At 33.2% G+C, this 27,718-nt stretch overlaps 4 protein-coding genes across 5 annotated transcripts in view; 3 read left to right on the top strand and 1 right to left on the bottom strand.

Annotated features, from left to right (window-relative positions):
- The first annotated feature begins 268 nt into the window (after positions 1 to 268).
- LOC124538371 lies at positions 269 to 1,060 on the top strand. Its single transcript, XM_047115416.1, has one exon. The coding sequence runs from the start codon at positions 385 to 387 to the stop codon at positions 970 to 972; it is 588 nt and encodes a 195-aa protein (XP_046971372.1). The 5' UTR covers positions 269 to 384; the 3' UTR covers positions 973 to 1,060.
- A 1,211-nt stretch (positions 1,061 to 2,271) lies between these two features.
- On the top strand, positions 2,272 to 3,512 carry LOC124538342 (DNA repair protein XRCC4-like). The gene has a single exon (XM_047115378.1). The coding sequence runs from the start codon at positions 2,520 to 2,522 to the stop codon at positions 3,159 to 3,161; it is 642 nt and encodes a 213-aa protein (XP_046971334.1). The 5' UTR covers positions 2,272 to 2,519; the 3' UTR covers positions 3,162 to 3,512.
- Positions 3,513 to 3,992: 480 nt separating this feature from the next.
- The window catches only part of LOC124538652 (bifunctional glutamate/proline--tRNA ligase), a 41,377-nt gene continuing 17,651 nt past the window's right edge, over positions 3,993 to 27,718 (bottom strand). The window contains exons 14-31 of the mRNA XM_047115784.1: positions 22,320 to 22,526; positions 21,549 to 21,746; positions 20,670 to 20,888; positions 18,084 to 18,170; positions 16,331 to 16,477; positions 15,730 to 15,837; positions 15,038 to 15,142; positions 14,491 to 14,655; positions 12,901 to 13,018; positions 12,174 to 12,322; positions 11,556 to 11,756; positions 9,740 to 9,857; positions 8,704 to 8,843; positions 8,151 to 8,277; positions 7,366 to 7,607; positions 5,230 to 5,390; positions 4,543 to 4,686; positions 3,993 to 4,198 (exon numbers count right to left, since the gene is read on the bottom strand). Coding sequence (XP_046971740.1) covers positions 4,033 to 4,198; positions 4,543 to 4,686; positions 5,230 to 5,390; positions 7,366 to 7,607; positions 8,151 to 8,277; positions 8,704 to 8,843; positions 9,740 to 9,857; positions 11,556 to 11,756; positions 12,174 to 12,322; positions 12,901 to 13,018; positions 14,491 to 14,655; positions 15,038 to 15,142; positions 15,730 to 15,837; positions 16,331 to 16,477; positions 18,084 to 18,170; positions 20,670 to 20,888; positions 21,549 to 21,746; positions 22,320 to 22,526 — 2,802 coding nt within the window. The 3' untranslated portion in view covers positions 3,993 to 4,032. The remainder of the gene's footprint in view (positions 4,199 to 4,542; positions 4,687 to 5,229; positions 5,391 to 7,365; positions 7,608 to 8,150; positions 8,278 to 8,703; positions 8,844 to 9,739; positions 9,858 to 11,555; positions 11,757 to 12,173; positions 12,323 to 12,900; positions 13,019 to 14,490; positions 14,656 to 15,037; positions 15,143 to 15,729; positions 15,838 to 16,330; positions 16,478 to 18,083; positions 18,171 to 20,669; positions 20,889 to 21,548; positions 21,747 to 22,319; positions 22,527 to 27,718) is intronic.
- LOC124538653 lies at positions 24,001 to 27,093 on the top strand. Of its 2 annotated transcripts, XM_047115786.1 has the most exons (4): positions 24,001 to 24,332; positions 26,033 to 26,146; positions 26,253 to 26,429; positions 26,614 to 27,093. In XM_047115786.1, the coding sequence occupies exons 2-4, from the start codon at positions 26,075 to 26,077 to the stop codon at positions 27,034 to 27,036; spliced, it is 672 nt and encodes a 223-aa protein (XP_046971742.1). In that variant the 5' UTR covers positions 24,001 to 24,332; positions 26,033 to 26,074; the 3' UTR covers positions 27,037 to 27,093. The 2 variants fall into 2 exon arrangements, with proteins under 2 accessions (XP_046971742.1, XP_046971741.1); XM_047115785.1 differs by lacking the exon at positions 24,001 to 24,332 and having other exon boundaries at positions 25,636 to 26,146.

Here is a 27,718-nt window from a genome sequence, read left to right as displayed (position 1 = left end):
CAATGACATTTGGTAATTCAACTGTCAATGTCAGGCTATTTTGTTAATTCTGTATTAAAAACAAAAATAATGTATAATGGAATTTGATCATTCATGGTATTTTTATGTATTAAAGAGAAATATATTTAATCGATTACGGCATAATTATATTATTTAAAAAATATATTTTACTCAACTACGATTCTTAAATCTGAATGAATCTTGCATAAAAGTTATATCCGTTTCTTGAGAGCCGTCTGTAAAAATGTAGTTAGTAATTTTAAAAAATAACAACAATTCAAGATCTCAGCCAAATGTCATCAAGACGTCTTCAAAACCGGCTTACAATATGTTTCTAAGTAAATTAATTTTTTGTCGAAGCAATATTCTTCAAAAATAAAGGAGATGGAATTGGAGGATGCCATCACTGTGACCAAATTAAATACTCATACTGGCCATCTTTACATATTAATTGGATGGCAATCAAAATCCTTTGAAATTTTCATTTACCAGGACGATAATGTTTGGAAAGGAAAATTCTCCACACATCGACTGGCCGGTTTCAGTAAAAATTTGCAATTATCGGAAAAGGAATATATTGCTAGTATAAAAAGGTGTTTATCGGAGAATAGGGAAGATTACCTGTATGAATTAAAAAATGGTTTCTTTTATTGGAAAAGAATACAAAACGAATCTATAATAATCGAAGGCTTCTTACCTGTAGAAATAGAAGCTTCTCCAAATATTACTCGTTCAGATTTGATTGATATTTCACTAGCCTTAAATAGACACTTATGTAACAAAATCAATAACTATAAATCTAAATTTGAGAATATTCAAAAAGAATATCAAAAATGCTTGAACGATACGGAAGAATTTTTAAGCTTAAAAGTAGACATGGAAAAAACGCTTAGCAAGAAATTTTTAAATTTGCTCAATTTAAAGAAAAACGAAGTAGTAATGTTGCTCAAATCAACATATAAAATGCAATGATGTTTACATTTGATTACAGTTTACCCCTTTTTCAAATTTACATTTAAACAAAATTATACAAGTCAAATTTAAACGCCTCAAATGCTAATAAAATGACAAAATAATAATATGTATATAAATAATTTAATAAATATTAATAAAAAATAAACATGTTTTTACATTATTTTTGCAATTTATCAAATTTCAAAAAGATTGGAGCAATTAAATAAGGAGTATTTAGTATTTTAGACTTATTCCTAATACTATTTCAATATTTTTTTTCTGCTTTTATAAAGGCTTGAACATCTCCAATAATACATTTTATATATTTAACACCTACAAAACAGTGATCATCAGTATGTACATAAATTAATTTGCCTTATGGTAAGTAGAAAGACTTATAATGAAAGAATAAAAGACTACTTTTGGATGTACCAAAATTCTGGGTAATTTATTTAATTGGTCATACTTAATTCGCTGACAATAATGCTACAACCGTACCGCCAGCCAGCGTTGCCAATGTGAAGGGAATTCCCCAAATTGCGAGGAATCGCAAGTCGTTCGGGGATAGGTGTCGGGATTGTCCTATGTGGGGAAAATGAGGGGAATGTATACTTATGCGTTTTTTTACCAAAACAATCGGTAATTGATTGTTTACCCGTGTTTTTGTTAGTACGAAAATTGAAATTGTAGTCTTGTAGTCGATTAGTAGTTAACACACTATATATAGACAGTAACCATGACTAGTCTGATTTGACGAAATTTACCTTCGAAAATTAGATTTTATTTTTAGGAAATGAAAAAAAAAACATACAATAATATGATTTTTTTCCCTTTATTTCTGTGTGGGGAATTGGGACATTTCTTTTCCACAATTTGGGGAATTTTGCTAAGATTTTTGGGGAATTAGGTAAATAGGCATTGTCAGCCCTGCCGCCAGCGTCTGAATAGATAAATCGGTGGTACATGCAGTCATGCACTATTGAATAGTGATTGAATAAATAAATAGTTTAGTCTTGGCTTTTACAGTTGTCTTTGGTTAAACTTTAACTTCTAGTACTTGGTATAGATTGTCAATTAGTATAAGTTGGCGTTCCTGTGGCAGCACCTGCTATACCTTTGTCTTGCCACTTTTTTGTTTATTTTTACAATATCTCACTAGAAAATAATTCTCTGCGTCTCATTTTTAATAGATTTTGGGTAAGTTTTCTTAATAAGGGTAAATAAAACAAATAAGATATTAAATGAACAAAAAAAATATTAATACATGTTTTTGCCACACGACAACTTACACTTGACGCGCTATACTAACACAAAAATAAATTGCTGTCAAGCATCAAAGTGCCAAACTTCAAAGAATATTAACATTTTATTTTACAAAATAAGCAAAAGCTTTTTATTATAAATTGTTTTTGTATACAATTTATTTAATTTATATGAAAAATTTAAAATAGAATAGGTGCAAATTGAAATGCACAGACGAACATTGTATAAAAATATTTTAATGTTCTGAAAAGGAATGTGCGCTTGACAGTATAAGTTATTTAAATTTAATTTTTCAATATAAAATGGATTGTAGGGTAGTTCCAGAAACATTTGTTACAAAGTTTGAAGTAAATCAGCATATCTTGTATGCAAAAATATTCTGGGCAAAAAGTGAAAGTGTTTTGTTTGATATCCAGGTATTTAGAGATGATCACATTTGGTCTGGTTGTTTCTCTTTTGAACTGGCCAAGACGTTTGAAGAACGTCTACATGAAAATGCAGTTGAATATGCAAAAAATGTGATGGACGCTTTAAAATTAAAAAGTAACATGTATAAGTATGAATTCACTCTTTCTGAATCCAATGCTTGCGAGGCAAAATTTTGTTGGAAAAGATTATTCGCCGAATCTAGTGCAGTTTTGGTTCATGGTTTCGTAACTCTTCAACAAGATAAATCTACCGAAACCAAAGATAGCATCATAGATTACTTATTAAATGAAAATAAATTGCTTCAAAATACAATAGAAGGCTTAAAAAAAAATAATGAGCAGCTGAATAATGAAGTAGAAAATTTCAAGAGCGAATTTGAAAAGCTCATTGATATTAAGGAATCCTTGGAGTCCAATTTATATGGTAAATTTATCCAGCTTCTAAACACTAAGAAACGGCGAATAAAGTTACTTGAGAACCACATTGCTAAAATTGAAGGTGAATCCAATATTTAAATGCCGGAGATTTTATCTATGATAATAATTATCAATAAATTATATATCTCATTTTATACATATTTTATAAAAAATAACTATCAAATACTTATTTATATAAGTATCATGAGAAGAGAACTAGGGTGGAGTATAAAAATGACATTTTATTGATATGATCAGTATCTAAACACTTTATATTTTGACTAATATGTTAATAATTTATTAACTATCTTATCTAATATATTTAACTAGCATAAGTTATAACGCAACAATTAATTTGGGAAATTAAAAGCTATAGTATTTATAATACAGAAAAGTAATAATTAGTCGTAATAATATTACTATTAAAGTGGACCAAAAAATAACAACCAAACAAAATTATTTTGTGTATTGTTTTTTTATTTTCTTATTCCCATTTGTCCCTTCAGTAAATTAGTAATCTTATTATTTTTTGCAAATCAAATCATTTGTATGACTCAAAATATGCTGATTAAAAAAAAAAGTGGTCAAGTCTAGTGCAGAGTTGGGTGGGCAAAGATTTATGAGGTAGATTATATAAATTTTGTAGAGGACATCCTCTAATTGATGAACAAAAACATTATTATGGAAAAATAACATGCGCAATGAGAAATATTGTTATATTTTAAATTTGTTTTGTGAAAATAAATTGGTTTTATTAGCATTGGTCAAGCGTCTTATGTATGTTATATAGCTATGCTTTATGCCCATCTACCATTAGAAAGGATAGCCAGTCTAGTTTGCAGAACAGTTGGCATATATTATAACTAAATATGTCATCAATGGTCATCAGTATTACTGTCATGAAAGTAAATGAAAAAAAAACACAGAGAATATTATATGAATAATTTATTTTGCATACAAATTAATAATTTTAATAACTTCGACCGAAGAGTGTTATAAACTTGGGTTTATTTTGGCATGCTGGATGAATGCATTTGTCTTCAGGTGTGAGTTGACGAGGTGGCTCGAAGGGAATGCAGAGAGACTTGGCTCCCATAGCAGGGCCTTTAACTTCTGTTGTTTGGTCATCGTCATTTCTGTAAAATAATCATTAAAGTTTTTAATTGTCATAGTTATTATAAACAAAATGCAAATTGTGAATGTAGTCACTCAAAACTAAATTTATATATATACATTTCTGTGTTATGTAATACAGAGAATGTTATATTCATAACATATACACAACCTGTTAAACTGCTTTTTAAGTTAAAAAAGTGAACATTTCATACAAAAATTTTAAAAATCATTTCCCTATATGTCCGACTTCTAAAGAAAATAAAGATTTTTTTGTATAGCTTCTACACAAAGTAGATTTTGTTGAAAATTCAAACTTTTTTTTATTTGTTTATACAATTTACTATATTTAATTAAAATCGTTTACCTAGCACTGTCATTCTTAATGTTATCCTCGCAGGGTATTTCACCGCAGAATGGCGATAAGAGCATATGCTTCCTCTCCAAAGCGTTGGTGAAGTCTTCCCATTTCGTTACAAATGATAACCTTTCGTCACGTTCCTTCGTTGCTCTACAAATAAAACCTTTATTATTATATGTGTTAAGAAAAAAAAGACCTATATATATAATACACTTCTATTGAGCTAGGGTCTTTTTAGGGTCATTTTGGTCCGCTCGTTTGAGGATGAGGTACACATATGGCCGAAACCACATAAATCAAGCATATTAACATGAGATCGAATTTTGAATTAAGATTCATATCGTTCGAAAAAGAAATATACATGTTGACGTCAATAAGACCTATAAGAGTAGTATCATAATATTTTATTTTTTCTTTTATAAATATTAGCCAAGAAATATAATGTAAAATTACGTACAGATAAAGATTGAAATAGGGTGACCTTTTTATTTGAATAATAAACTAATTATTATAGTTTATTATATATTTTTCATTATTCTAATTTTAAGTTAAAAATTCAATAATAGTATTTATAACTGGAAAAAATTGTATACTGTTCATAACTAACTGAATTTAAAGTGATCCTCATTGAAGATGACGCTGCTAATATAAGATAAAATACTAAAAAGATTAATATAAAGAGTGTAGTGTTACTTGGCCAGCATCTCGTCGTGCGTCTGTTCTAGCAGCGCGCGCAGGCGCTCGGGTGCGTCCGCTCGCGGGAGGGACAGCTTCTCCGCGGACACGCGCCGCACCGCAACCACCGTGCCCTTTGCCAGGTCCTTGGGGCCCAGCTCCACTCGGATGGGCACGCCCTGCGAGGGTTCAAGGCCGTGGAAATTACGTCATCGAATTTATATATTTTATTTATTTATTAAGGCAAACACAACAGGTTACAATCACATAGATAATTTTTCATAAACATTAATGGTATCGCACAGATTATAAACCTGAGGGTGCATGCACAACATGACGGGATTGCCAATTATTACAATTAACAAATTCCAATACAGGGGATAACTATGCATTACTACTAAACAATAACAACAGTAGGTATATCAAGAACATAATAAAATTTAATTACATGGACTAATTTATTAATAAATATTTAATTACATTAAGTCAATGATATTCTAATAACTACTTACTAAAACTTACTAAACAACAGAAAAAAGTGTGCCGCGCGGGGAATCGTTTATTTTAGTTTATTTTTACATTTCGTTAAAAGTAAAAAGGATAGCTTGATAAAAACAATAAGTAAAAGGGATAACTAGATGTTTCAATTACGCAAAACGTATTACTACGTAATTATGATGTATTATAACGTATTACTACGTAAAACGACTAAAGGAAAACGTCCCAATTAGGACGTTTTTCTAGTCTTCACTTTTCGCGCGTTAATAACATATCTGTTTACTAAAACATCATTGCATTAAGTGAAATGACTGACAGGCGTCATAATTTATGTGCCCTAACACGTAAATACTTTTAAAAATAAAGATAAATTGTAAAATCATGAGTTATACGACTCTGCTATTGTAGTGTATTATATGATTATGACTCAAGTTTATATTTCAATATACAGTAATACCCCGAACTTACGCGATAGGTGGGACTGAGTGCTATCCGCGTAAATCGAATTCGCGTAAGTCGGGGTACAATTTTGCATATAAAGACATACAAAGTATGTTTAATTGGGACTGGAGACTAAATAAAACAATAATTTAGGGAATAATTAGTATCTAATTCTAGATAATATGACAAACTATATTAATAGAGTGTATGTATAAACACAATCCGAAGTTATTTTGATGTAGAAGGTTTCATAAATTGTAACAAAGTCGTCTGACAAGTCAATGATTTTTTCTTCTCCCGTAATAACTCCTCGTAGCATCGTAGTAAATTTTTTATTCCATGTTTTGTAACAAAAATGCGCTCTTCATTGGAGTCTATGCTTTCCAAAATTGTTAACCCTTTTTCAATCGAACTGAGGGCTTCTGTCACGACGAGTCAGAAACAAACGCCGCCGCTTGACCTTGACTGCGCGGCGTTCAAACAAAAAACGAATAGACGAGAAAATTAAATCGCGTTACTCCGAATTCGCGTAAGTCGAGGTAGCGTAAGTCGGGGTATTACTGTAGTTAGGGTTGCCAGGTCCTCAGACGCAAAAGCCGGACAGACCTGTGAGTTTGTCCTGACATTTGGGTAAAAAATCCGGACATCTTGTTTTTTTGTCCATTTTTTTAAAAAAAAGGGTAAAACTAAATTTTTTTGTCCTAACATTCGGTCGAAAAATCCGGACGCTTCACATTTTTGAAAAATTTTGGTGTTACTTAAAAAAAAATGGAAATCCGGGATTTTCTGATTGCATTTTAATAAAACAAAAGCAAAATCAAGCTAACATTTCTTTATTATAAATCAGTCTCTAACTCTCTTAATCATCAGTCTTTATATTGTAACAAAACAAAAATTATTTGATTATGAAATTGAAAAATCCTACCTAAATCCTAACAGGCCGGATGCCGCTTATTTTGGCCGGACAAGCACTCAAAAAACCTACGTATGTCCTGCTTTATCCTAACACCTGGCAACCCTAACTGTAGTTGATAGAGGGTCAAAAGCAGTAATCATATATGAAACCCAAGTCTTATACTGCTAATCCACATTGCATGAGGTATTCTCCTTTATAGGTAATGCATTTAGTTTTAAGCTTTATGTTGTTATTGTTACTAATATTGTGTTAATGTATTTACTCCTGGAGGATCTTAATAAATAAATAAATAAATGTACCTTGAGTTCCCAGTGGTTGAACTTCCAGCCGGGCGAGTAGTTGTCGCGGTAGTCGCCCTCGGCGCGCAGGCCGGCGGCTTCCAGCTCGGCCACGAGGCGCTCGCAGGCGTCGGCGAGCGCGCGGCGCTCGGGCGGCGCGCTGGCGGCCGTCACGCCGCACGGCACCACCACCACTTGGATGGCGGCCACGCGCGGCGGCAGCACCAGCCCGCGGTCGTCGCCGTGCACGAGCACCATCACGCCTAGGGTACCACACGAGCTTATTCAAATATAAACCTCAAATTATTGCCATCATTTGGGCCAAACGGCAATTTTGATTAAAAGGACAATGTACAATTTGTGTTATTTAGGGTACCACACGAGCTTACTCAAATATAAGCCTCAAATTATTGCCATCATTTGGGCAAAACGACAATTGTGATTAATATACCAATATATAATTTATGTTATTTATATCGACAAATAATAATAAAATGGGATAAAAAAGTTAAAATCAAAATCGTTTTTCGAAAAATTTTTGCACTTTTCAAAATAGTAATAATTTTAGGAGTAAATATAGCAAAAACGTAACTTTCGTGCACTATTTGTAAAAAATAGGTATTTTTTGAGTCTTGTTTGGTTATTCTTTAAAGGCATTATTTCATTAAGGACGAAGTAGGCCAAATGTGATAATGCTTTAAGGTTTAATTAAATTTTTTCTAAGCTATTTGGTTATATGTGTGACATTTATGGGCGTATTGTTTGCAAATCCAAGATGGATGACTGTGTGACGTAATCTCACTAACCAATGGTTCTCGTCGTGAGTCCCCACGAGTTCTGGAACACGTATTTCTTCTCTTGCGTTTCGGGGTCGTCGTAGACAATCTCAAACATTTTTGAGAAGTTCTGTCCAAGGTGGTGACTCGTTGCGCCCTGTATATACACATTCTCTTATAAATACAGAATTTAACAAATTTAGGGCACGGTGGTCCATCCTTAGAGCATTTGATTAGGAGTTCAGTCCCTTTGTCTGTATCGATTAATTTATTACGATTATCGAGTTTTGACTACTGAATCGACTTATTTATAATTATGTATGGAGGATGGTTGTACGTATAATTATAAATATAAATAAATAAATATGAGAGAACATCACATACATGACTCTGATCCCAATGTAAGTAGCTGAAGCACATGTGTTATGGAAATCAGAAGTAACGTAACCACAAACACCCAGACCCAAGACAACATAGAAAACTAATGGTAATCTACATCGACTCGGCCGGGAATCGAATCCGGGACCTCAGAGTGGCGTACCCATGAAAACCGGTGTACACACCACTCGACCATGTATCGTACCTGTATTCCCCTGCCGCTAGCGGGTATGTACGCCTCCACAGTAGTCGTGTAATCGCCTCCAGCGAACTTCTCCTTCTCAGTTTTGCGTCCCTTAATGACAGGGATGGCTAGCAGCTCCTCGTACACCCGCGCGTACAGATCTATACAGAGAGACAAGAAAAATTGTACCTTAAAAATTGGTACCTACCCAGATGGGCTTGCACAAAGCCCACCCACTCCTCAGTTATTCTACCGCCAAACAACAGTAGTCAGTATTGTTGTGTTCCGAATAAAAATAATAAAGATAAACAGAGCTTCGATTTACGTATTCCATTAAGGCTTGTTAATAGTTTAGCCTTATGATACACTACTAACAATTCTTGAATAATATTTATTTAATTATAATGCAATACCAAGTACCAACAACAATTTTAAAAATATATTTTTATTGTACTTGGTGGTTGGGCTTTCTGCTAGCCCGTCTGGGTAGGTACCACCCACTCATCAGTTATTCTACCGCCAAACAATAGTAGTCAGTATTGTTGTGTTCCGGTGTGAAGGGTGAGTGAGCCAGTGTAACTACAGGCACAAGGGACATGACATCTTAGTTCCTAAGGTTGGCGGCACATTGACGAAGTACGAAATAGTTAATATTCTTACAGCGTCATTGTCTATGGGTAACGGTTACCACTTACCATCAGCCCATTTGCTCGTCCGCCAACCTATACCATAAAAAAAAAAACTCAAGTCTCAGATTACGTAATTTACTGGATTTTTCTATTTATAAATAGCCCGAAGTTAGTAAATTTGTATTGTTACACTTTCTTTAACTCTCAATGCAAAAGCGTTAGCCCTGTATCTAAGCTCTCTCCGATCTTGTCAGATTTCCGTTCCAGCAGACGTTAAAAGGAAGCAAATAGAGAATGGATCTGACTTATTTTGGATTACCAATCCTATACCATAAATTTTTTTTTATAAGATATACTTAGTAAATTATAATGAATATTTTTTTCATACATAGTAAGGCTTCTAAAAAAAGGATAATAAGTGTATGTACCAAGTATCTGTAAGACTTCCTCCGCGGCTTCTGCCTGGTCTCTGAAGGCGGTGTGTCCCTCCTGCCACAGGAATTCGCGCGTTCGCAGGAACGGCTGAGGCTGCTTGAACTCCCATCTCTGGAACGAAGCTTGCTTTACTTACAATTTCATAATAATAGAATAGGTTACTGGTTTACGATTATACTAATAATAATAATAATAGTTTATTTGCTCGAATATGGGTTAACAAAGGTATTTCATACATTTACAGTGGTCCAACATATTCTGCCGATTTGGCGTGCAAATATTATTTTTCATTATATTTATTTAAGGCTACCTACTATGATATATTTTATAATTTGTGTAAATTAATATTTAAATTGTATATAATTGCTACTTAAGTATTTTCTCTACATTTCAAAATTCTAATTTTTTTACTGTTATGCCTTATTTTATCGCTTTTATAATAAGCGTGTACATTTTTTTTTGTTGAAACGTGTATGAAGTCCTATAAAGGAGTAAACAAATAGATTTTATAAAAATGTATTTAGTGTGTATGTTAAAAATCCGCAGACATTTTTAACTTTGCCGTTTAGTAAATTCAAATCGTTTGTAAAAAAATACATTGGTAGAAAAAGCATATTATTCGATACAAGATTTTATAGATGATAAAAAAGCGTGGGGTAATACCTGTTGATTTCCACGCAGAATACACTAATTTAAATAATTGTATTCAATTAACATGACTTTGTATTTTTTAAATGTTAAAAAAGAATAACTACTGAATTTCTTGCCGGTTCTTTTCGGTAGAATCTACTTTCCGAACCGGTGGTAGCTTCACTTAATTGTAAAATGACGATTCAAAAGTGCTTATAAAAATTGGTTGCCTGTAAAGTCGGTATACGGGCGAAAGTTTTACGTGACAACGACTTTGAGTGGTAAAATAATTTTAATGTGAATATTCATTCGTATAGTAGGAAGAAGGATGAAATAATAGTAACAATTTAAAACATTTATTTATACAAAGAATATGTCTGTCTCTCTCGCTCTCAGGCGGGCTAACCATGCCCGAGTGGAAGGGACGCGTGCCTCACACTCGCTCTCATTGTGAGCGCATAACGTGAGCGGAGCGTAACGCAGTTTCTAACTCAAAACTCAAATTCCTTTATTCAATATAAAAGCATTACACTTACTTATTGATTGTCAAATAATCACTACCACCGGTTTGGAAAAAGGAACACCCTGACCTGAGAAGAACCGGCGAAAGAAACTCAGCGGGTCTTTTTTTTCTGTTATTTTTTTTTGTCAAATTTATAAGGTACATAGTAGTATATAATTAGAAATAGCCAGGAGGCGATCGTTTCATTCCCAAGGTGTGCTATCAAACATAAACTCGCTAATTGTATAGTAACCTTTTGCACACAAGCGTTCCTTAACAATTTTTTTAAATTTGGCAACAGAAGCATTTTGAACGCTTTCTGGGATCCTGTTGTAGAAGCGTATACATTGCCCCACAAAAGAGTTACTGACTCTATGCAGTCGAGTAACAGGAGTAACAAGATTCTGTTTGTTCCTTGTACCAATGTTATGAGAATCACATTTTCTCATAAAAACATTAATATTTTTCCGTACATACAAAACATTACAAAATATGTATTGAGAAGCAACAGTCAATATCTTAATTTCTTTAAATCTATACCTTTCTTGAAGTGTCACCCGGCAAACCAATTTATAAGACGTTGTCACGTCAAAAGCCGCCTTGAATAAAGTTTATTTGGATTTTTTGTTATGACGGGTTGTTTGAGGGAGGGGGGGGGTTTGGGGGGTGTTGCTCACCACGACGTTGTTCCACTGGTTGAGCTTGCAGGGCAGGTCGCGATGGCTCTGTATCCAGCGCGCGTACGCGGGGTACATGACGGTCTCGGAGGTGGGCCGCACGGCGATGTGCTCGGCCAGCTCGGACGCGCCCGAGTGCGTCACCCACGCCACCTCGGGCGCGAAGTCCGCGATGTGCGCCTTCTCGCGCTCCAGCGCCGCCTGACACACACTCACTCACTCAGCCATTCTCGTACACTCACAGTGAGAAAACCTTCGTCAGTTTTCAAATTCAATCCTTTGACTCTTAGGACCTTTTGAATCTAAACATCGAATCATTGTGATTCTCGATCGGTAAAGCAGATTATCGCTCATACTGAGCACGCGAAATTAGATCTTAAGATTGCAAATTTTTTCTTACCCCGACTATACTAACTATTTATTTTTTAGTACGTACTTCTATGTCATATTGAGTGTATGTCAATTAAACCAATACTACTTAGTTTTTGACGTGACGTGAAACAGATAGTTAATTTTTCTTAATAATACCCAATCAATGGAAGTCATACATCTTATATTACATTTTGATAATATATATATAAATTGACTATTTGAGGGATCGTTTTGAGTGCTACGTACCTTTGACACGAATATCGGGAAATATCCGTCTTTGACGCCCAGCTTCTTGAAGTGAGAACTTAGGAAATTCCTGATGACTTCCCAGATGCTGTACGACCACGGCCTCAGGATGTAGCAACCGGATATGTCGTAGTAGTCGATCATTTCCGCTGTTGAAATAACAAACACACATTACAATAAATATGTAGCTTTGAATCGATCTACGATTTCACGAAGACGCGTCAAATGAATATGAATATGTAACTAAACATATATAATCTAAATTAAAAGTATTTTTTACCAGGTTTTTTAGGTCTTTAGTCGTCTCTCGTACACTAAGACATCGTATACGTCTAACGTCACTCAATCACACTAAGGCTCTGATTGCCTTTCATATTTATAATAGCTATTATGGATATTGACACTTATTGATCGATTTTGTTAAGGAACAATTATTATGTTCTGAATTTATATTGAACCTTTTATGCCTTTGTTTATGTTTGTTCTTCATTTATTTTTCTTTTATGTTTACTATCGAATTACAAAAATAAAACAATAGAGAGTTCGCTTGAACCGACACTAGTACACCTGCACTATATTATGCCGTGGATGAAATCGACAGTTAGTTCCCTATTCATGATATTATATCAACAACAACATCCTGTAAATTTCCCACTACTGGGCTAAAGTATATCCCTTTGAGGAGAGTTGGGACATATTATAATTTCAAATGTCATTTGATTCTTACATTTAGTGATTACTTGTGAGTACCACTCCGGCAGATCTGTCTCCTTACTCGCCTCTAGTCCCAGGCGCGTCACCTTCTTGATGCCGGTCGAAGATTCCTCCTTAGCTGGCTTTGGTGTCTGTATCACAAAACAATTATTTATATATATTATAAATTAAGTTATCCGCTGAGATTGTCTGTTTGTACGTACTGTGCATATATGCACATAGGTAGGTATTAAAGTAAGTTAGTAAAGTTACATATTCTATGACATAAAATATTTCACATCTGTGTATCTCATATTCTTTGGCATATATCATGTATAAAAGTCGAAGCATTGCATATGTATAACAGAGTGTCTATCAAGTGCGTCACAGTCTGTATAATTGGACCATCTCGTTAATAAATCGTGAACCAGTTAGTGACTTTCATTATCCCCTACAAACCCAGCAACAGTAGTAATCTCAGCAACTACTGGGATGATTTATTCATGTCTTCACAAGTAAAATTTAGGTACATCATTTATGTAATATGTTGGTGGACCGGTAATAGGGCCATCTGCTGTTAAGTAGTCACCACCACCCTCGTTTTTGGAAATATTAACCAAACCTTACTTAGCCAATGCGCTAATAACTTTGGAAACTAAGATGTTATGCCCCTTGTACCTGTAGTTACACTGGCTCACTCATTTTCACACCGGAACACAACAACACCAAGTATTGCTGCTTTTTTTTTTTAAATATGAGACAGCATCACATACATTACTCCGATCCCAATGTAAGTAGCTGACGCACTTGTGTTATGGAAATCAGAAGTAACAACGGTACCACAGACACCCAGATCCAAGACAACATAGAAAACTAATGGTAATCTAATCGACTCGGCCGGGAATCGAACCCGGGACCTCAGAGTGGCGTATCCATGAAAACCGGTGTACACACCACTCGACCATGGAGGTACAGGACGACAGAATATCTGATGAGTGAGTAGTACCTACCCAGAGGCCCAACTAAAATATTGTATACGAATAATTTGGTAATTTTGCTAACTTTACTATAGTCTGTTCGCGTTAAGAATGCAGTGAGTTGTCATTGTTTACCGGCATGACTCCGCCCCCTTTGACCAATCAAAGCTTTTCAAATTACAAAGTCAAGTTCATTTAATTAATTATTAACTGATATTTTTATTTTTATAATTTAAATTTTGTTTATTTATATATTTATATTTAATTTATTCAAGCTGTACACGTAATAATTAATATAACCTATAGCTACTAGATGACGTTAAGTCAAAATATGTAAATTTCTACATCGCGATGGCAAGATTCGCAAACGATTGTATATACCTAGTGTTAAGAATTTTGTTGATTAAACACCCCGATTCGATTTTTTATTTCAATGTGTATTTTATAAATTCATTATACTTAGTCTTTAAAACAAATATAATTTGTTGGAATTTTAACAGAAATATACATACACCTTTACCCTTCTTTAAAAAGATTTGATTGGTCAGGGGGCGGAGTAAAATCGGTAAACAATGACAACTCACTGCATTCTTAACGCGAACAGACTATAGTCAAAAATATATTGTAGTAAGTTTTCAATGATTTACCTGCTCCTTAGGTTTAGTCTCTTTCTTGACTTCTTTCGGCTTCTCCTTCTTCTCCTTCGGCTTGGTTTCGCGGGGCGGCGCGGGCGCGCTGTAGGCGGCGCCCGTCACCGCTTGGAACTTCGCCTTTAGTTCTAGAAGTTTCTTCACTTCGGCGTCTATTGTAGCCTGGACAATTTATTATTAAAAATGACGTACTGCATTTATAGTCCTTATAATGCTTTTAGATTCTGATATATTTCGAATAGGCTATTTAATATTATTAAGTAGAAGTTAAGGAACCCAGTAAAAGTTGTGTTTTTTATTTCTAGTAGATATTTGCCGAAAATTATTATATTAAAAAATCCATATTTAAATAACGCGCGAAAACGCTACTTGGACAATATACAATAGTCACTTTCCTGTATTTTAATCTGTGGTACATATATTTGTGTCACGTGACAAACGTTTGAAAATTAGCATTTTTATTTGTAGATATTTGAACAAATTATTTTTTTGATGAATGAATGTAAGTGCCGTATGAGACCAAGTTGATATAGTCAACACAAACCTTGTCCGCTTTCTTGGCTTTTAGTTCCCTCACGAGGTCTCCTTGCTTCGCCACCTCGCTTGCTATATCAGCCCCTTTGCCGTCCATTGCGACAGCGCTGCCGTTCTGGATTTAAAACATGTTTTTGTAAAATTAAGAGTTATAATACTGATTTTATCATTATTGAAATATTTAAAAATAGAATAAATACTTTTGTCCAAGTTGTAAAGAAATAGTTATTGTCTATGATATTTCAAGATGATCTTATTGTCTTTGAATAAATTGAAGCTTAAAAAAGTTACTTTCTTAGTTTTCCAATCAACACAACGCAGCATCTTAAGAAGTTAATTCTGCAATTATGTTTATTATTATAATGTGTTACTATACAGTAACTATGTCCTACTACATAGTAACACGTTATAAAAATAAACAGTAATGACCTTAGTATATACACGACGTAAGTAGTCACGGCTAATGTTAATTTTAATAATTGTATTAACTAACATGACTTTGTATTTTTTAAATGTTGAAAAAGAGTAAGTACCGAATTTCTTGCCGGTTTTTCTCGGTAGAATCTACTTTCCGAACCGGTGGTAGCTTCACTTAATTGTTAATTGACGATTCAAAAGTGCTTATAAAAGCCCACTTGAATAAAGTTTATTTTCACTTTCTTAGACCAAAAAATAAATTAACTAAAGCTTATATAAACACACCTCGACCGACTTCTTATTGGAATCCTGCGTCGGAGCGACAGTCTTGGGCGTCCAATCGATGCCGGTAATGGCTTTGTATTGAGCTTTAAGATTCAATAGATTTTTCACCTGAAACGATGCACTTTACTCAGAAACCATATCAAATATTATTTCAATTAAAAATTATCAATTATCCTTGATTCTGATAATTTCTAATGCTTTAATTTGCGAGCTATATTAGTTAGGATAGAAGATACAGTAACAAAAGATCAAGGTAATTGGACTCGATTCTAGAATTTACTTTCAAACATTATTTTTTAACGTGTAGTATAAATAAATAAATATGAGACAACATCACATACGTTACTTTGATCCCAATGTAAGTAGCTAAAGCACTTGTGTTATGGAAATCAGAAGTAACGACGGTACCACAAACACCCTGACCCAAGACACCATAGAAAACTAATGATAATCTACATTGACTCGGCCGGGAATCAAACCCGGGACCTCGAAGTGGCGTACCCATGAAAACCGGTGTACACACCACTCGACCACGGAGGTCGTCAAAATTTGTATATAAATATTGTAGTCATAATTCTGGTATGTCATGTAGCTTACTTACCTCAACATCAATAACTGCTTTGTCGGCCTTCTCAGCTTTAATTTTCCTCACTTTATCCCCTTGAGCTGCGATCTGGGCTAACACGACTGCAACTTTGGAATCGTCGCTGTTTTGTGAAACTGCAGCTTGATTCTTGGGTTTTTTATCCTATGAATAAATTAAAATTGTTTCATTTAATTACTTTTCATGACTACATACATGACATACTTTACATGACTTAGATTTTACCCTAAAATGATCAGTCAGAGATTGGTTCTCGATCCGTGATTCTTGAAAAACTGGTAAAGTCACTTAAGTATTTAACGATAAATTTAATCGAAATTAAAATGAAACAGACTTATAACCTCTTTAAATATGTCAAATAAAAAATATAATAGCCGTTGTGAACATTAAAGTCTTCTGCACATAATAAGTCTATTGGGAGACAAACGATTAAATATTATTGACACAGCTGTATAAGAACTACCTAAATAATTATTTAATTTTAATTACGTATTTCAAGAGGAAACATTAAGGATGAACTGTGAGTTTTATTTGTTATTAGTTGAAATAATATTAAATCCATTATTATAAATAAAATGTAATTCTATAGCATAAAAATATTCTATCATAGCAAAACTTTTCCAATAAATTACGTAACAATGCATCATGATTCTCATACATAATTACAAAATATTAATTAATTGAAGTATAAGTTTCGATCGACAGAAAATTACACTATTTAGTATAGGAACTCAGTCAAATAATTGAGACGCCTAATGATAAATGGTACACTACCAATTGGAATTGGATGCTAAGTTAATATTATGGGGCTAAGATATTATGAATATGACGTCTATTAAATTTATCTTCATAAATGAACGCACCAATAGCGAACATTATCGAACACGAAAGTGCGACCAAAATTACTGACAGCGTTTTTTGCGGGAATAAAAAGGTTTAAATTTCGCACGTGACATTGGCGAAATAATCTGTGCTCTCTAGGCACAAATAAAAGCCATATATTAAAAAAAAAACAAAGGTTTAAATTTTAATTTCATTTTCGGGCAAGAAAAGGTGTTTATTTTGCCAAAATATATTTTTTATGATTTTTTTTATGAGGATAGTTACGTACACAGACATCAAGAGGACTGATGAGCGATTCCTTCGTCGTGAAAACCAAACTAAGTGTATTCCAATGTGATTTTATAATTTAATTATTCATTCCAATTACTTACATCGAGGTTAGACATGTTAATTAGGAAATAAGTTTTATTGTAAGTAACAGTAACAGCCTGTACATTTCCCACTGCTGAGATAAGGCCTCTTCTTCTATTAAGGAGAGGGTTTGGAACATATTCCATCACGCTGTTCCAATGCGGGTTGGTGGAATGCACATGTGGCAGAATTTCGATGAATTAGACACATGCAGGTTTCCTCACGATGTTTTCCTTCACCGCCGAGCACGAGATGAATTATAAACACAAATTAAGCACATATATTTAGTGGTGCTTGCCTGGGTTTGAACCCGCAATCATCGGTTAAGATGCACGCGTTCTAAGTTTTATTGTAATTTCTTTTAATTAAATAAGTTTAAATTAGTTTTTGGGATTTTTTCGACCTTTCGACTGTAGCTAACGTAACTGGATATACAACATTTGGAAGAACTATTGTATACACCGCAGAATAACATTTTTTCATATATGTGAAACAGCCTGAAGGCGATCATCTTATTCCCAAGGTAAGCAATCAGTAATCATATATGTTTAGTTACCTGTGTTGCATTCGCCTTATTAGATTCCTTTGCTCCGGCGTCTGACGTTGCAGGTTTCGACGCAGGTGTCGCTCCAGGCTTCCAGTCCTGGGATTTTATACACACATCAACATTGTCTAGGGATATTCTGAATTTACTCAAATGTTTCAAAATTAATTAAAGATAACATGCAACATGTTTATATTTTTATAAAGCCCGTTTATCTGACTATACTCCAGAATAAAAAATAAACCATATTATTTTGCGTAAACAATTTTATCCTTAAATAAAGAAAAAACGTAAAATAATGGTAAAACTAACAATAAATGTTTGTCTCAAGAAAAAGTTATAAATGTAGAAAAGTTATTGTTTTTAGCAGTCATATGAAAAATCAGTAGTCTGTAAAACTACCCAGGACATTTATAACGTCCTGCAACAATTTTTTATACTTTGGATTAAGTTATCCAAGTCTTGCTGCGGTATATTGTCCCAGGTTCGACTAAGATACAAAAAAGTGGCTCATCCGTCGCAATATTTGCAGGGAAATTCCTCGAAGCCCTTCTTTAGAGTATGTCCCACGCGTGCTCTATGGGGTTTAGGTCAGGTGATTGAGCGGGACAGCCTAAGACCGATACGTCTTGTTTCTACAACCATCTCGTCACCACTCCCGCTGTGTGCGGACGGGTGCTATCGTGCATGAGCGTGAATTCTTGGCCCATTTTTAGTCTATGGGGCTAAATTATTGGCACAAGCATCTCGTTACGGCATTTTTCGGCCGCCATGGTGTTTCTGATCCAAACGAGGTCTGTTCTTCTACCAAGATAAATTTTCGCCCAAACCATAATTATGCCGCCGTGGTATGAATGGACTTTCTGAAGATGTTGCAAACGGCTATCATGACCAGGGAATCGCCAAACACGTACGCTACGTGTATCGGGATTGAAACCAAACCGGGGCTCATTGGTAAACAGCACTACAGACCACTGGTTATCATCCGAGAGCATATTTACACGAACCCACTCTAGTCGTCGCCCACGATTTCCTCGGCGTAGTGCTGGAGTACGAAGCGGTCTGCGAGCATGAAGGTTAACTTTATGCAGCCTTCTCCTTACAGTTTGGTCACTCACAAGCTACTGGTCCTCTGGCTGGAGCCTCTTAACCAATTGAAGTGCCGTAACATTTGGTTCTCTTTTCGCGGCAACTTGCAAATATCGGTCTTGTCGTTGATTGGTTATGCGCTTCCCACCTGGATATCTTTCAGTCACTTCACCAGTAGCACGATAGCGTGACCATAACCTAGATATAACGTTTTGTCTTGTTCCAATCTCCTCAGCAATACTCCGTTGAGTAGCTCCAGCTTGGAGCATGCCTCCTGCCCTTAGGATTTCTTCTCTGGTTAAATGGCACCGCTGCATGATGCACACAATAGGTTTAACTCGAAATTAATCAATAACTTGTTATAAAACTTAAATTGGACACAAAAAAGTATCTTAATATGACGGTAGGTAAACGAAACCTTCGGCCATCGCTACCATTATGTCGCGTAAAATATTTATTTTTATTTATTTTTTTCAAATTCAAATTTAGGATTGTCCAAGAAGGTTTACAAAATAGTCTTTCATCAAAAGATTTTAAAACTGGAAATGATTTTTTGAGTTTAAGAATTTTATACAAAATATCCCTAGACGGTGTTGATGTGTATACTTAGTAAGCAATATTGGACCAAATTATTTTATTAAATAATGTTACTATATTTTGATTATATTAAATTAGTCAAAATATTAAATATTGTTGTCCAATATTTATTTATTTATTATTGATCTCATTTAATTTTTATGTCATATTTTTTATTTTTGATTAATTAATTAATTCAAACTGAAACTCAAGCTTAGATCTATACTCCACATGAGTATTATGGTATTGCCAATCGAAAAAAAAAACTGGTATGACTTTATATTGTTGCTCCTGTAGATTATAAATTACATTTATTCATTTATTATAATAAATAAATATTGGACAACACAACACTCTGATCCCAATGGCTAAAGCACTTGTGTTAAGGAAAATAAGAGTAACATGGTACCAATACCCAGATCGAAGACAACATAGAAAACTTTTAACTTTTTCTACATCGACTCGGCCGGGAATCGAACCCGGGACCTCGAAGTGGCGTACCCATGAAAACCGCTGTCCACAATAATCGAACACGGAGGTCGTCAAAAATCATTTGATTCCGTTGTCGCCGGTGCGTGTCGTTAGTTTATTTATATATAGTACGACGCAACTTAGAATTAGCATCGGCAAAATCCGTAAAACCGATCACATCCGAATTGAGTACGCTATCCCAAATTATCAATATTTATTTGTTACATGAATATAATCTTTACACAAACGTAATAACTTGTTATATAATATAACCTATAAAATATTCGTCAATTTGACACGTCGATTTATGAACTTGATTTCTCGGGTTGAAATGACGGGAGCATCTGTAGCGTCGAATGGCACAGTATACATATAAATTGGCTAAAATTGGTTTTATTGAATTTGCCGATGCTACATCTATGTTATGTCGTACCATACCTGTTTGATTATCAGAATACATACCTGTCCCGTAGCTGCCTTGTAGCTAGCTTTCAAATTCAACAATATTTTAACCGCCTCATCAATCTTGGCCTTCTCAGCTTTGCTTGCCTTCAGTGAGCGGACTAAGTCGCCCTGTTTTGTTATCTCCTGGTTGATCGATTCGGCGTTTTGAGAGGTCGCTGTGGCCAAAGCGGGTGCCGCGCTCGTAGTAGCTGCTGTGTTTGTACCCGGTTTCCAATCCTTCAAATGAAACGGGTATTCAGGGCCGTATTTAGGGGAGGGCAACCGGGGCAACTGCCCTGGGGCCTCCACATGAGTGGGGGCCACATCAGTTTTCAACGAGTTAACAAATACCGATATATAGTCAAATTATAATAATGTTACTACTTAATATTTTAAAAGTTACCGATACAAAGTAATTAAATCATAGCTTACTGATTGAAATAAAAAAGTAATTAATTCATGATAATATAATTATTAGGTTGTTCACGCTTCTGTTTGTCTAGGGCTTTCACTGCTTTGTGGCCCGGGGGCCTCCAGATCTTTAAATCCGACTCTGCGGGTATTACAAAAAACATGAATCATCGACCTAATTATATTTGTGAAGGCTTCGATAAAATACTTTTCTTTGATCATTAAACAATACAAAATTAAATTATCACTAATCTCTTGTATAAAAATGTAAACATATTACTGTATCGATGCAATTAAGTATAATTCCCTCAATTGTTTTTCTATTTTGGCAAATACATGAATAATATGTGCCAGTACCATCAATATAATAGATAGACCATGAATGTTATCGTGTGTAAGTTCTTACAAATTGCTAGTCATAAATAAAAAAAACCTGAATGTTCTTAAGGTCAAATAATACAAAACAATTTCAGAGGAAATACTAACTTGGCCAGTAGCTGCTTTAAACTTGGCTTTCAAATCCAGTAATAGTTTTACAGCTTCGTCGATCTTTGCCTTTTCGGCCTTGGCGGATTTCAGCGAACGCACCAGATCCCCTTGCTTGGTTATTTCTTCGTTTAACGAAGACGTGTCACCTAAAGATGCAGCTTGTGGTGCAGTCACAGACGCGGCTGGTGTCCAATCCTTTTTAGAGATTTTTAAATTACATAATCTAATCATTATAAAGAAATAATAGTTAAACAAAACAATGAGAATCTGCTGATTTATAATTAAATTATATACACGATATATAAAGGCGCGAGATCAGTAAATGAAAACTCCATGTTCTGTATTGTTTCTTTCGAAAGAAACTACACATCGAAAAAATGAACATATAAAAGTGTATTTAAGACTGCCACTTGAATAGAGAATAAAAAATACATTGGTGAAAAAGGCGTATTATTCGATACAAGATTTTGTAGACGATAAAAAAGCGTGGAATTAATACCTGTTGACTTCCAGGCAGGATATATTAATTTAAATAATTGTATTAACTAACATGACATATTTTTTTTAAATGTTGAAAAAGAGTAACTACTAAATTTCTTGCCGGTTCTTCTCGGTAGAATCTACTTTCAGAACCGGTGGTAGCTTCACTTAATTGTTAAATGACGATTCAAAAGTGCTTGTAAAAGCCCACTTGAATAAAGTATACTTTGATTTTGATTTTTGAATCACCAAATATTATTTTTATTTAAAGAAACACGAGACACACACCTGCCCTGTAGCCGCTTTGTACTTGGCTTTGAGATCCAGTAATATCTTCACAGCCGTGTCGATCAGCACCTTCTCAGTTTTCGCCGCTTTAAGCGATCGAACTACATCACCCTGCTTCGCTATATCGCTGATCAACTTGGCAACTTCGTTAGATTTGGTCACAGTCGCTGTGACTTGTTTCGCTTGAGTTGTTTGAACGGATTTTGGCTGTATGGAAAATAATTATATTAGGTATATATTTTCTATAGTGCAAAATTCATATTATAATACTCGTAAGTCTGTCGGTATGTTTATAGATATGTACTTATATTCAGTCCTGCGACTCCAAAAATCCAAGTGAAATTATTATGCATTAATATAAGTGTAATATGCCGTGTCTTGTACAAGACGAGCGCGTGAGCGACTAAAGTAAAGACATCAAAAGTATCACCTGGTCTACAAATTATTATATTTACAAAGTTAATTAAAATGCCACCAATTCAACGTGATGGCTCTTCGAGACTGAAAAGATGTTCATTGTATGAAAGAAATATATTTTCATTCTTAATATTTTACACGATCAACATTACACGAAAACTTAGTTACATATATTCTGAAGTTACCGAAATATGCATATCTTTTTAAAAATACATTTTAATATTTATTGCAAAATTTGTGATGTACATGACGTACTTAGCTTTAAACATACTTCCTGGGAAGTATGTAAGTAGGTGGAAGCTAATACATAATATACTTAGTAAGAATAATTTTACACGTAGGTCAGGCTCATTACTAAGGTATACGTTCCGGGATTTGTCTACCCATTTCTAAAAAAACTGGAGAATTTTCAAATCAGGATAAATACTATCAATATAATAGATAGACGTTATAGATGAATGGTGTATAAGTTCTTACAAACTGCTAGTCATAAATAAGAAAAACCTGGATGTTCTTAAGGATAAGCAATACAAAACAATTTCAGAAGAAATACTAACTTTTTTTATTTTCAAATCAGGATAAATACATTATATTTTTTACCAAACCCTTAATTTTTAATTAAAATAAATACTTTACCATATGTTATCACTATTTGTAGCAATTTAAATAAATAACTATTTCAAAACTTAATCTTCTTTATTATTTAATTTTTTGGATTAATATTATAAGATATTTACAATATTCATATTGAAATAGAATTAAAACAATACCACACACGCGTGCTCTTAGTTCATAGCGACTAAATTTGAACGTTTTCTTTGACGTGGTAGACACGCGGTGTTACTTTCACTTTCCAAACGAAACATTCGATCATACGAGGGGAACGGAATCCAATTTTATTTTAATATTAAATAATTCATTTTATTTATTTCGGTTTAAGACTATAACGATTATTATAAATCAGATTTTTCTTGTACCATTAATTGGCGGACGAGCATATGGGCCACCTGATAGTAAGCGGTCACCACCGCCCATAAACAATGGTGCTGTAAGAAACATTAACCATTCCTTTAATCGCCAATGCGCCACCAACCTTGGGAACTAAGATGACATGTCCCTTGTGTCTGTAGTTACACTGGCTCACTGACCCTTCGAACCGGAACACAACAATACCAAGTACTATTGTTTGGCGGTAGCATATCTGATGAGTGTGTGGTACCCAGACGAGCTTGCAAAAAGCCCTACCATCTTTAAACTACGTTTAAACGAAATAATTTTACAAGCATCAAAATATTAGGACGAGTAGGTCGTATGATGTAAACCTATAAGCTTCTAGAGCTCTACAAATGAATAATCCATTTTAGGAGGTAGCATTTATAGATCGTAAATGACATATGGTTTACTTCAACAGAACCTCGTGATCTATACATATCCTATTCCAACTATAAGAGAACTAAAGTCAAATAAACAACATTTGATATTGAATTGACGCGCTTTCATTGCTCGAGAGTGTAAATAATATATGATATTGGTTATGGATTTACCAAATAATCTCATTTACATTTTGAATGACTACAAAACCGTTTTCGATACGTTGTAAGTAATATTAAAGAATTAACATACCTAAATCCATAAGTAATTAAGAGGAATAGTGTTCTATTAATAAAGGTATATTAATCAAGAACTGTTAACAGCACACAATATAGCTGTGCTGTTAAAAAATCGCATGGAATACATAAGTAAATCTAAGTTCGTTTATCTTTATTTCTTTTTTGATTGGAATAGGACATATAGTCCTGGTAAATTTGAAACAGAAAAAAAAATTAAATTAATTACGAACCATTAATAATTATTTAATCATGTAAATGAAATGAGTATGTAAATAATAATTTTTATGTGTGCATGTTATGTATAAATAATACAAACAAATCACTGCCTTTTACTGCTGAGCTCCTTTCGGTTACTCGAATAAATATGATGCGGTCAAATGACCGTAACCTAGTGTGACCTTAGTGTGAAAAATCTCAGTATCTAACCGAGTAGTTCTTAGAACAGTTCGACTGCTGTACGCATTAAGCCCAGGGGGGCCTCCTAGTAAATTACAAAGAAGCAGAAAAGATACCACAAAAAGCAAATATTGTTTCATTACATTCTGAAATAATAGGTCTACCATTTCTATTTATGGCGACTAATATGAATACATATGAAATAAATATGTATAATGATATTTTTCTATCTATTTTCGGTCTTAACCAGTTGGTTATTGAACACCTTTTTTTGTGTTAAAAACCTTTAGGCTGGATAGTTATCCAGTCGGTACATATTTAATGAACAATTACTATGTAACTGTAACAAAAGAAGGTCTCTTTTGTTACAGTTACATAGTAATTGTTCATTAAATACCAAGAATATTATTTAATACATACAATACAATACTTAATATAAAGCGCAATTCTAAGCGATAATTATAAATATAATAACATATTTAACGAAGACATTCATAAGAAACGTATAGCTACCATAATGCAACCATTACATAATATAATGTACATCCTATGAGAATACCTTTGAAAACGTGCTGCATGTGCGAAATACAAGCGGGCTTGTACATTTATTTACATTTCCAGATATATATTACATCATATTATTTCCTTTTATTAATTCAATCGCATTATACTGGTACATCATTATTATTTCAATTGTATATATTAAAAAAATATTAAGGATAGTTCTAATTCCTAAACGTAGTTATTCGTTTTTATGCAAGGTCAAATATCTTTCAAATGTGTCAATAAGAATACAATAAAACCGTTTGAATTTTGATAACCTATGTACTGAAAATTATTGTGTAAATTTTCTTTAAAAATACTTTCATCAATTTTTCGAAGTATAAAAATAAACATAGCATTCGGATTAAAACGTATTGTTGTTTAAATGTTTTATTTAGTTCTAAAAAGTGTTTAATAAACTAATTGGGTATTTATAATTGTTACGTGCAAAATAATCATTATATAATCAAAACATTTTCCCTATGTGAGGGTACGGTTTAAAACTTTCTAGATACTTGCAAAGTCTGTTAGATAATATCGTAAATAATGGGGAAAACAGATAAAAATATTTGTTATAAAAGGAAGGTGATACTTCTAAAATATAAGGACAGAAAAGAAAGTTTACTTTTATCAAAAACTATTGAAAGGACAAAGGAGAAACTTTCAATAAAAGTTCAATACAACACTAAGAAGACAAGAAGGTCTCGTAACAAATATAATTTAAAAGAGAAATATCCTGTTTTTAAGGCACAGCTAAAAGATCGAACTGTTCCACGTTGCTTACGAGCGATGTGTGCAGAGAAAAACAAATATATAAGAATGCCTCAACAACATAAACACAAACACAGAGAGGCAAGACAAGTAAGGATCAATTTTATTTTTTTATAAAGCTTATTAAAATATAACTAAAAGACAACCAATATACTTTTATTGTAAATTTTATAGCTAGCTAATATGCTTTTTTTAGGACTTGAAGCATCAAATGAAACGAAAAAGAGGAGTGAGTTTATCATCGATATCATCTACTGAAATTAGTGATGATTTAATTTTAGATAATGGGTTTGAATATGATAACATTAGCTCTGGTAGTTTAGGCTCTTATACAGATGATGAAATCGAATCTTTGATGAAGTCAACTCGAAAGGTATTTTTTTATTTCTTATGTTAACATGAATCAATAATTAATCATTCAAACATTATAATTATGGTAAAATTTAACTTTTAAAATGTATATTTCAATGATACAAATATATAATTTCAAATATAGTCAATTTATAATTAACTTCTTGATGTTGCAATTATATGTTCATTTGTTTCTTATTTATTAGAGAATGAGAGATTTAGATGATGACTGGACATTGTTTCCCCGACAACACCCTCCTTCTCCTGTTTCAAAAACATTTGACAATACAGATGTGTCTATTAACTCACTGGATACTTTGGTACTTGAAGCAGATGACAGCAAGGAATATTTGGATGTGTATGATTTAAAAAATGAAGCTTATTCTCCTACAATGAGTCCGGAAGATTCAAAATATGAATCACTTATTACTAATAATAATAACATCATTCTAGAATTTAAAGACACAGAAAATCTGTATAAAAATCATGTTCAAAGTGACAATGTAATAGATGATAAAGTAATAAAAAAAGAAGAAATGGGTGACTTTGAATATAATTATATACCATGTTATTCTGCCGTAAACGTAAATAATAATTCCATTAAGCAGGAACTTTGTGGTGATCTGTAGAATATGATTTGTTATAATTTATTTTCTTATTAGTTTATTAAATACATAAATTTATAATTCTATATTTCCTTTTACTTTTAAAAAATTTTAGGGAGTGTCCCAAATATTATATTTAAATATACTACATTTCAACAAGTATTTATTACAATAATTTTCATTTTTTTAATTTTTTTTATTTTCATATTAGTATTAGATAATTATCCAATTGGTTAGGGGAATAGATAATATCAACATAATATATAGTTCTATAATTTGGCTTTTTCGAGAATTATATAATTAATCTATTTCATTTTCCTTAGGTAATTAAAAGTTAAAAACTTTAAGATGTATGATTAAACATAGTTCTAATTAAAAAATAAATGCAAATTGCAAAATTTTGTCAATAACTCTATATCAAAAAATCATTACAATTGATTATTCAATGTTATATTTACTATATTCTAAAAGTTCTAATTATTTATTTGTGTGAAAACCTACTTTTATTAGTAATAAAAAAAATTTTTGGTACTAAGTATTTGTGATAAATGTACAATTTTTTTGTATGTACTAAAGATTTTGCAAAATTTTGACTTGATACATTTAATTGCTGCGCGTAAGCAGTACAAAGTATGAACGACACGTATGCCGTTAAAAACAAAAAACAAACAGAAGCTCTCTTATGCTGTCATTGTTCGTATAATCG

Source organism: Vanessa cardui, chromosome 20, assembly GCF_905220365.1.
Source record: "Vanessa cardui chromosome 20, ilVanCard2.1, whole genome shotgun sequence".
In the NCBI taxonomy this organism is placed as follows: Eukaryota; Metazoa; Arthropoda; class Insecta; order Lepidoptera; family Nymphalidae; genus Vanessa; species Vanessa cardui.
The sequence above is the reverse complement of the archived record's forward strand: the minus strand, read 5'-3'. Positions and strand labels throughout refer to the sequence as shown.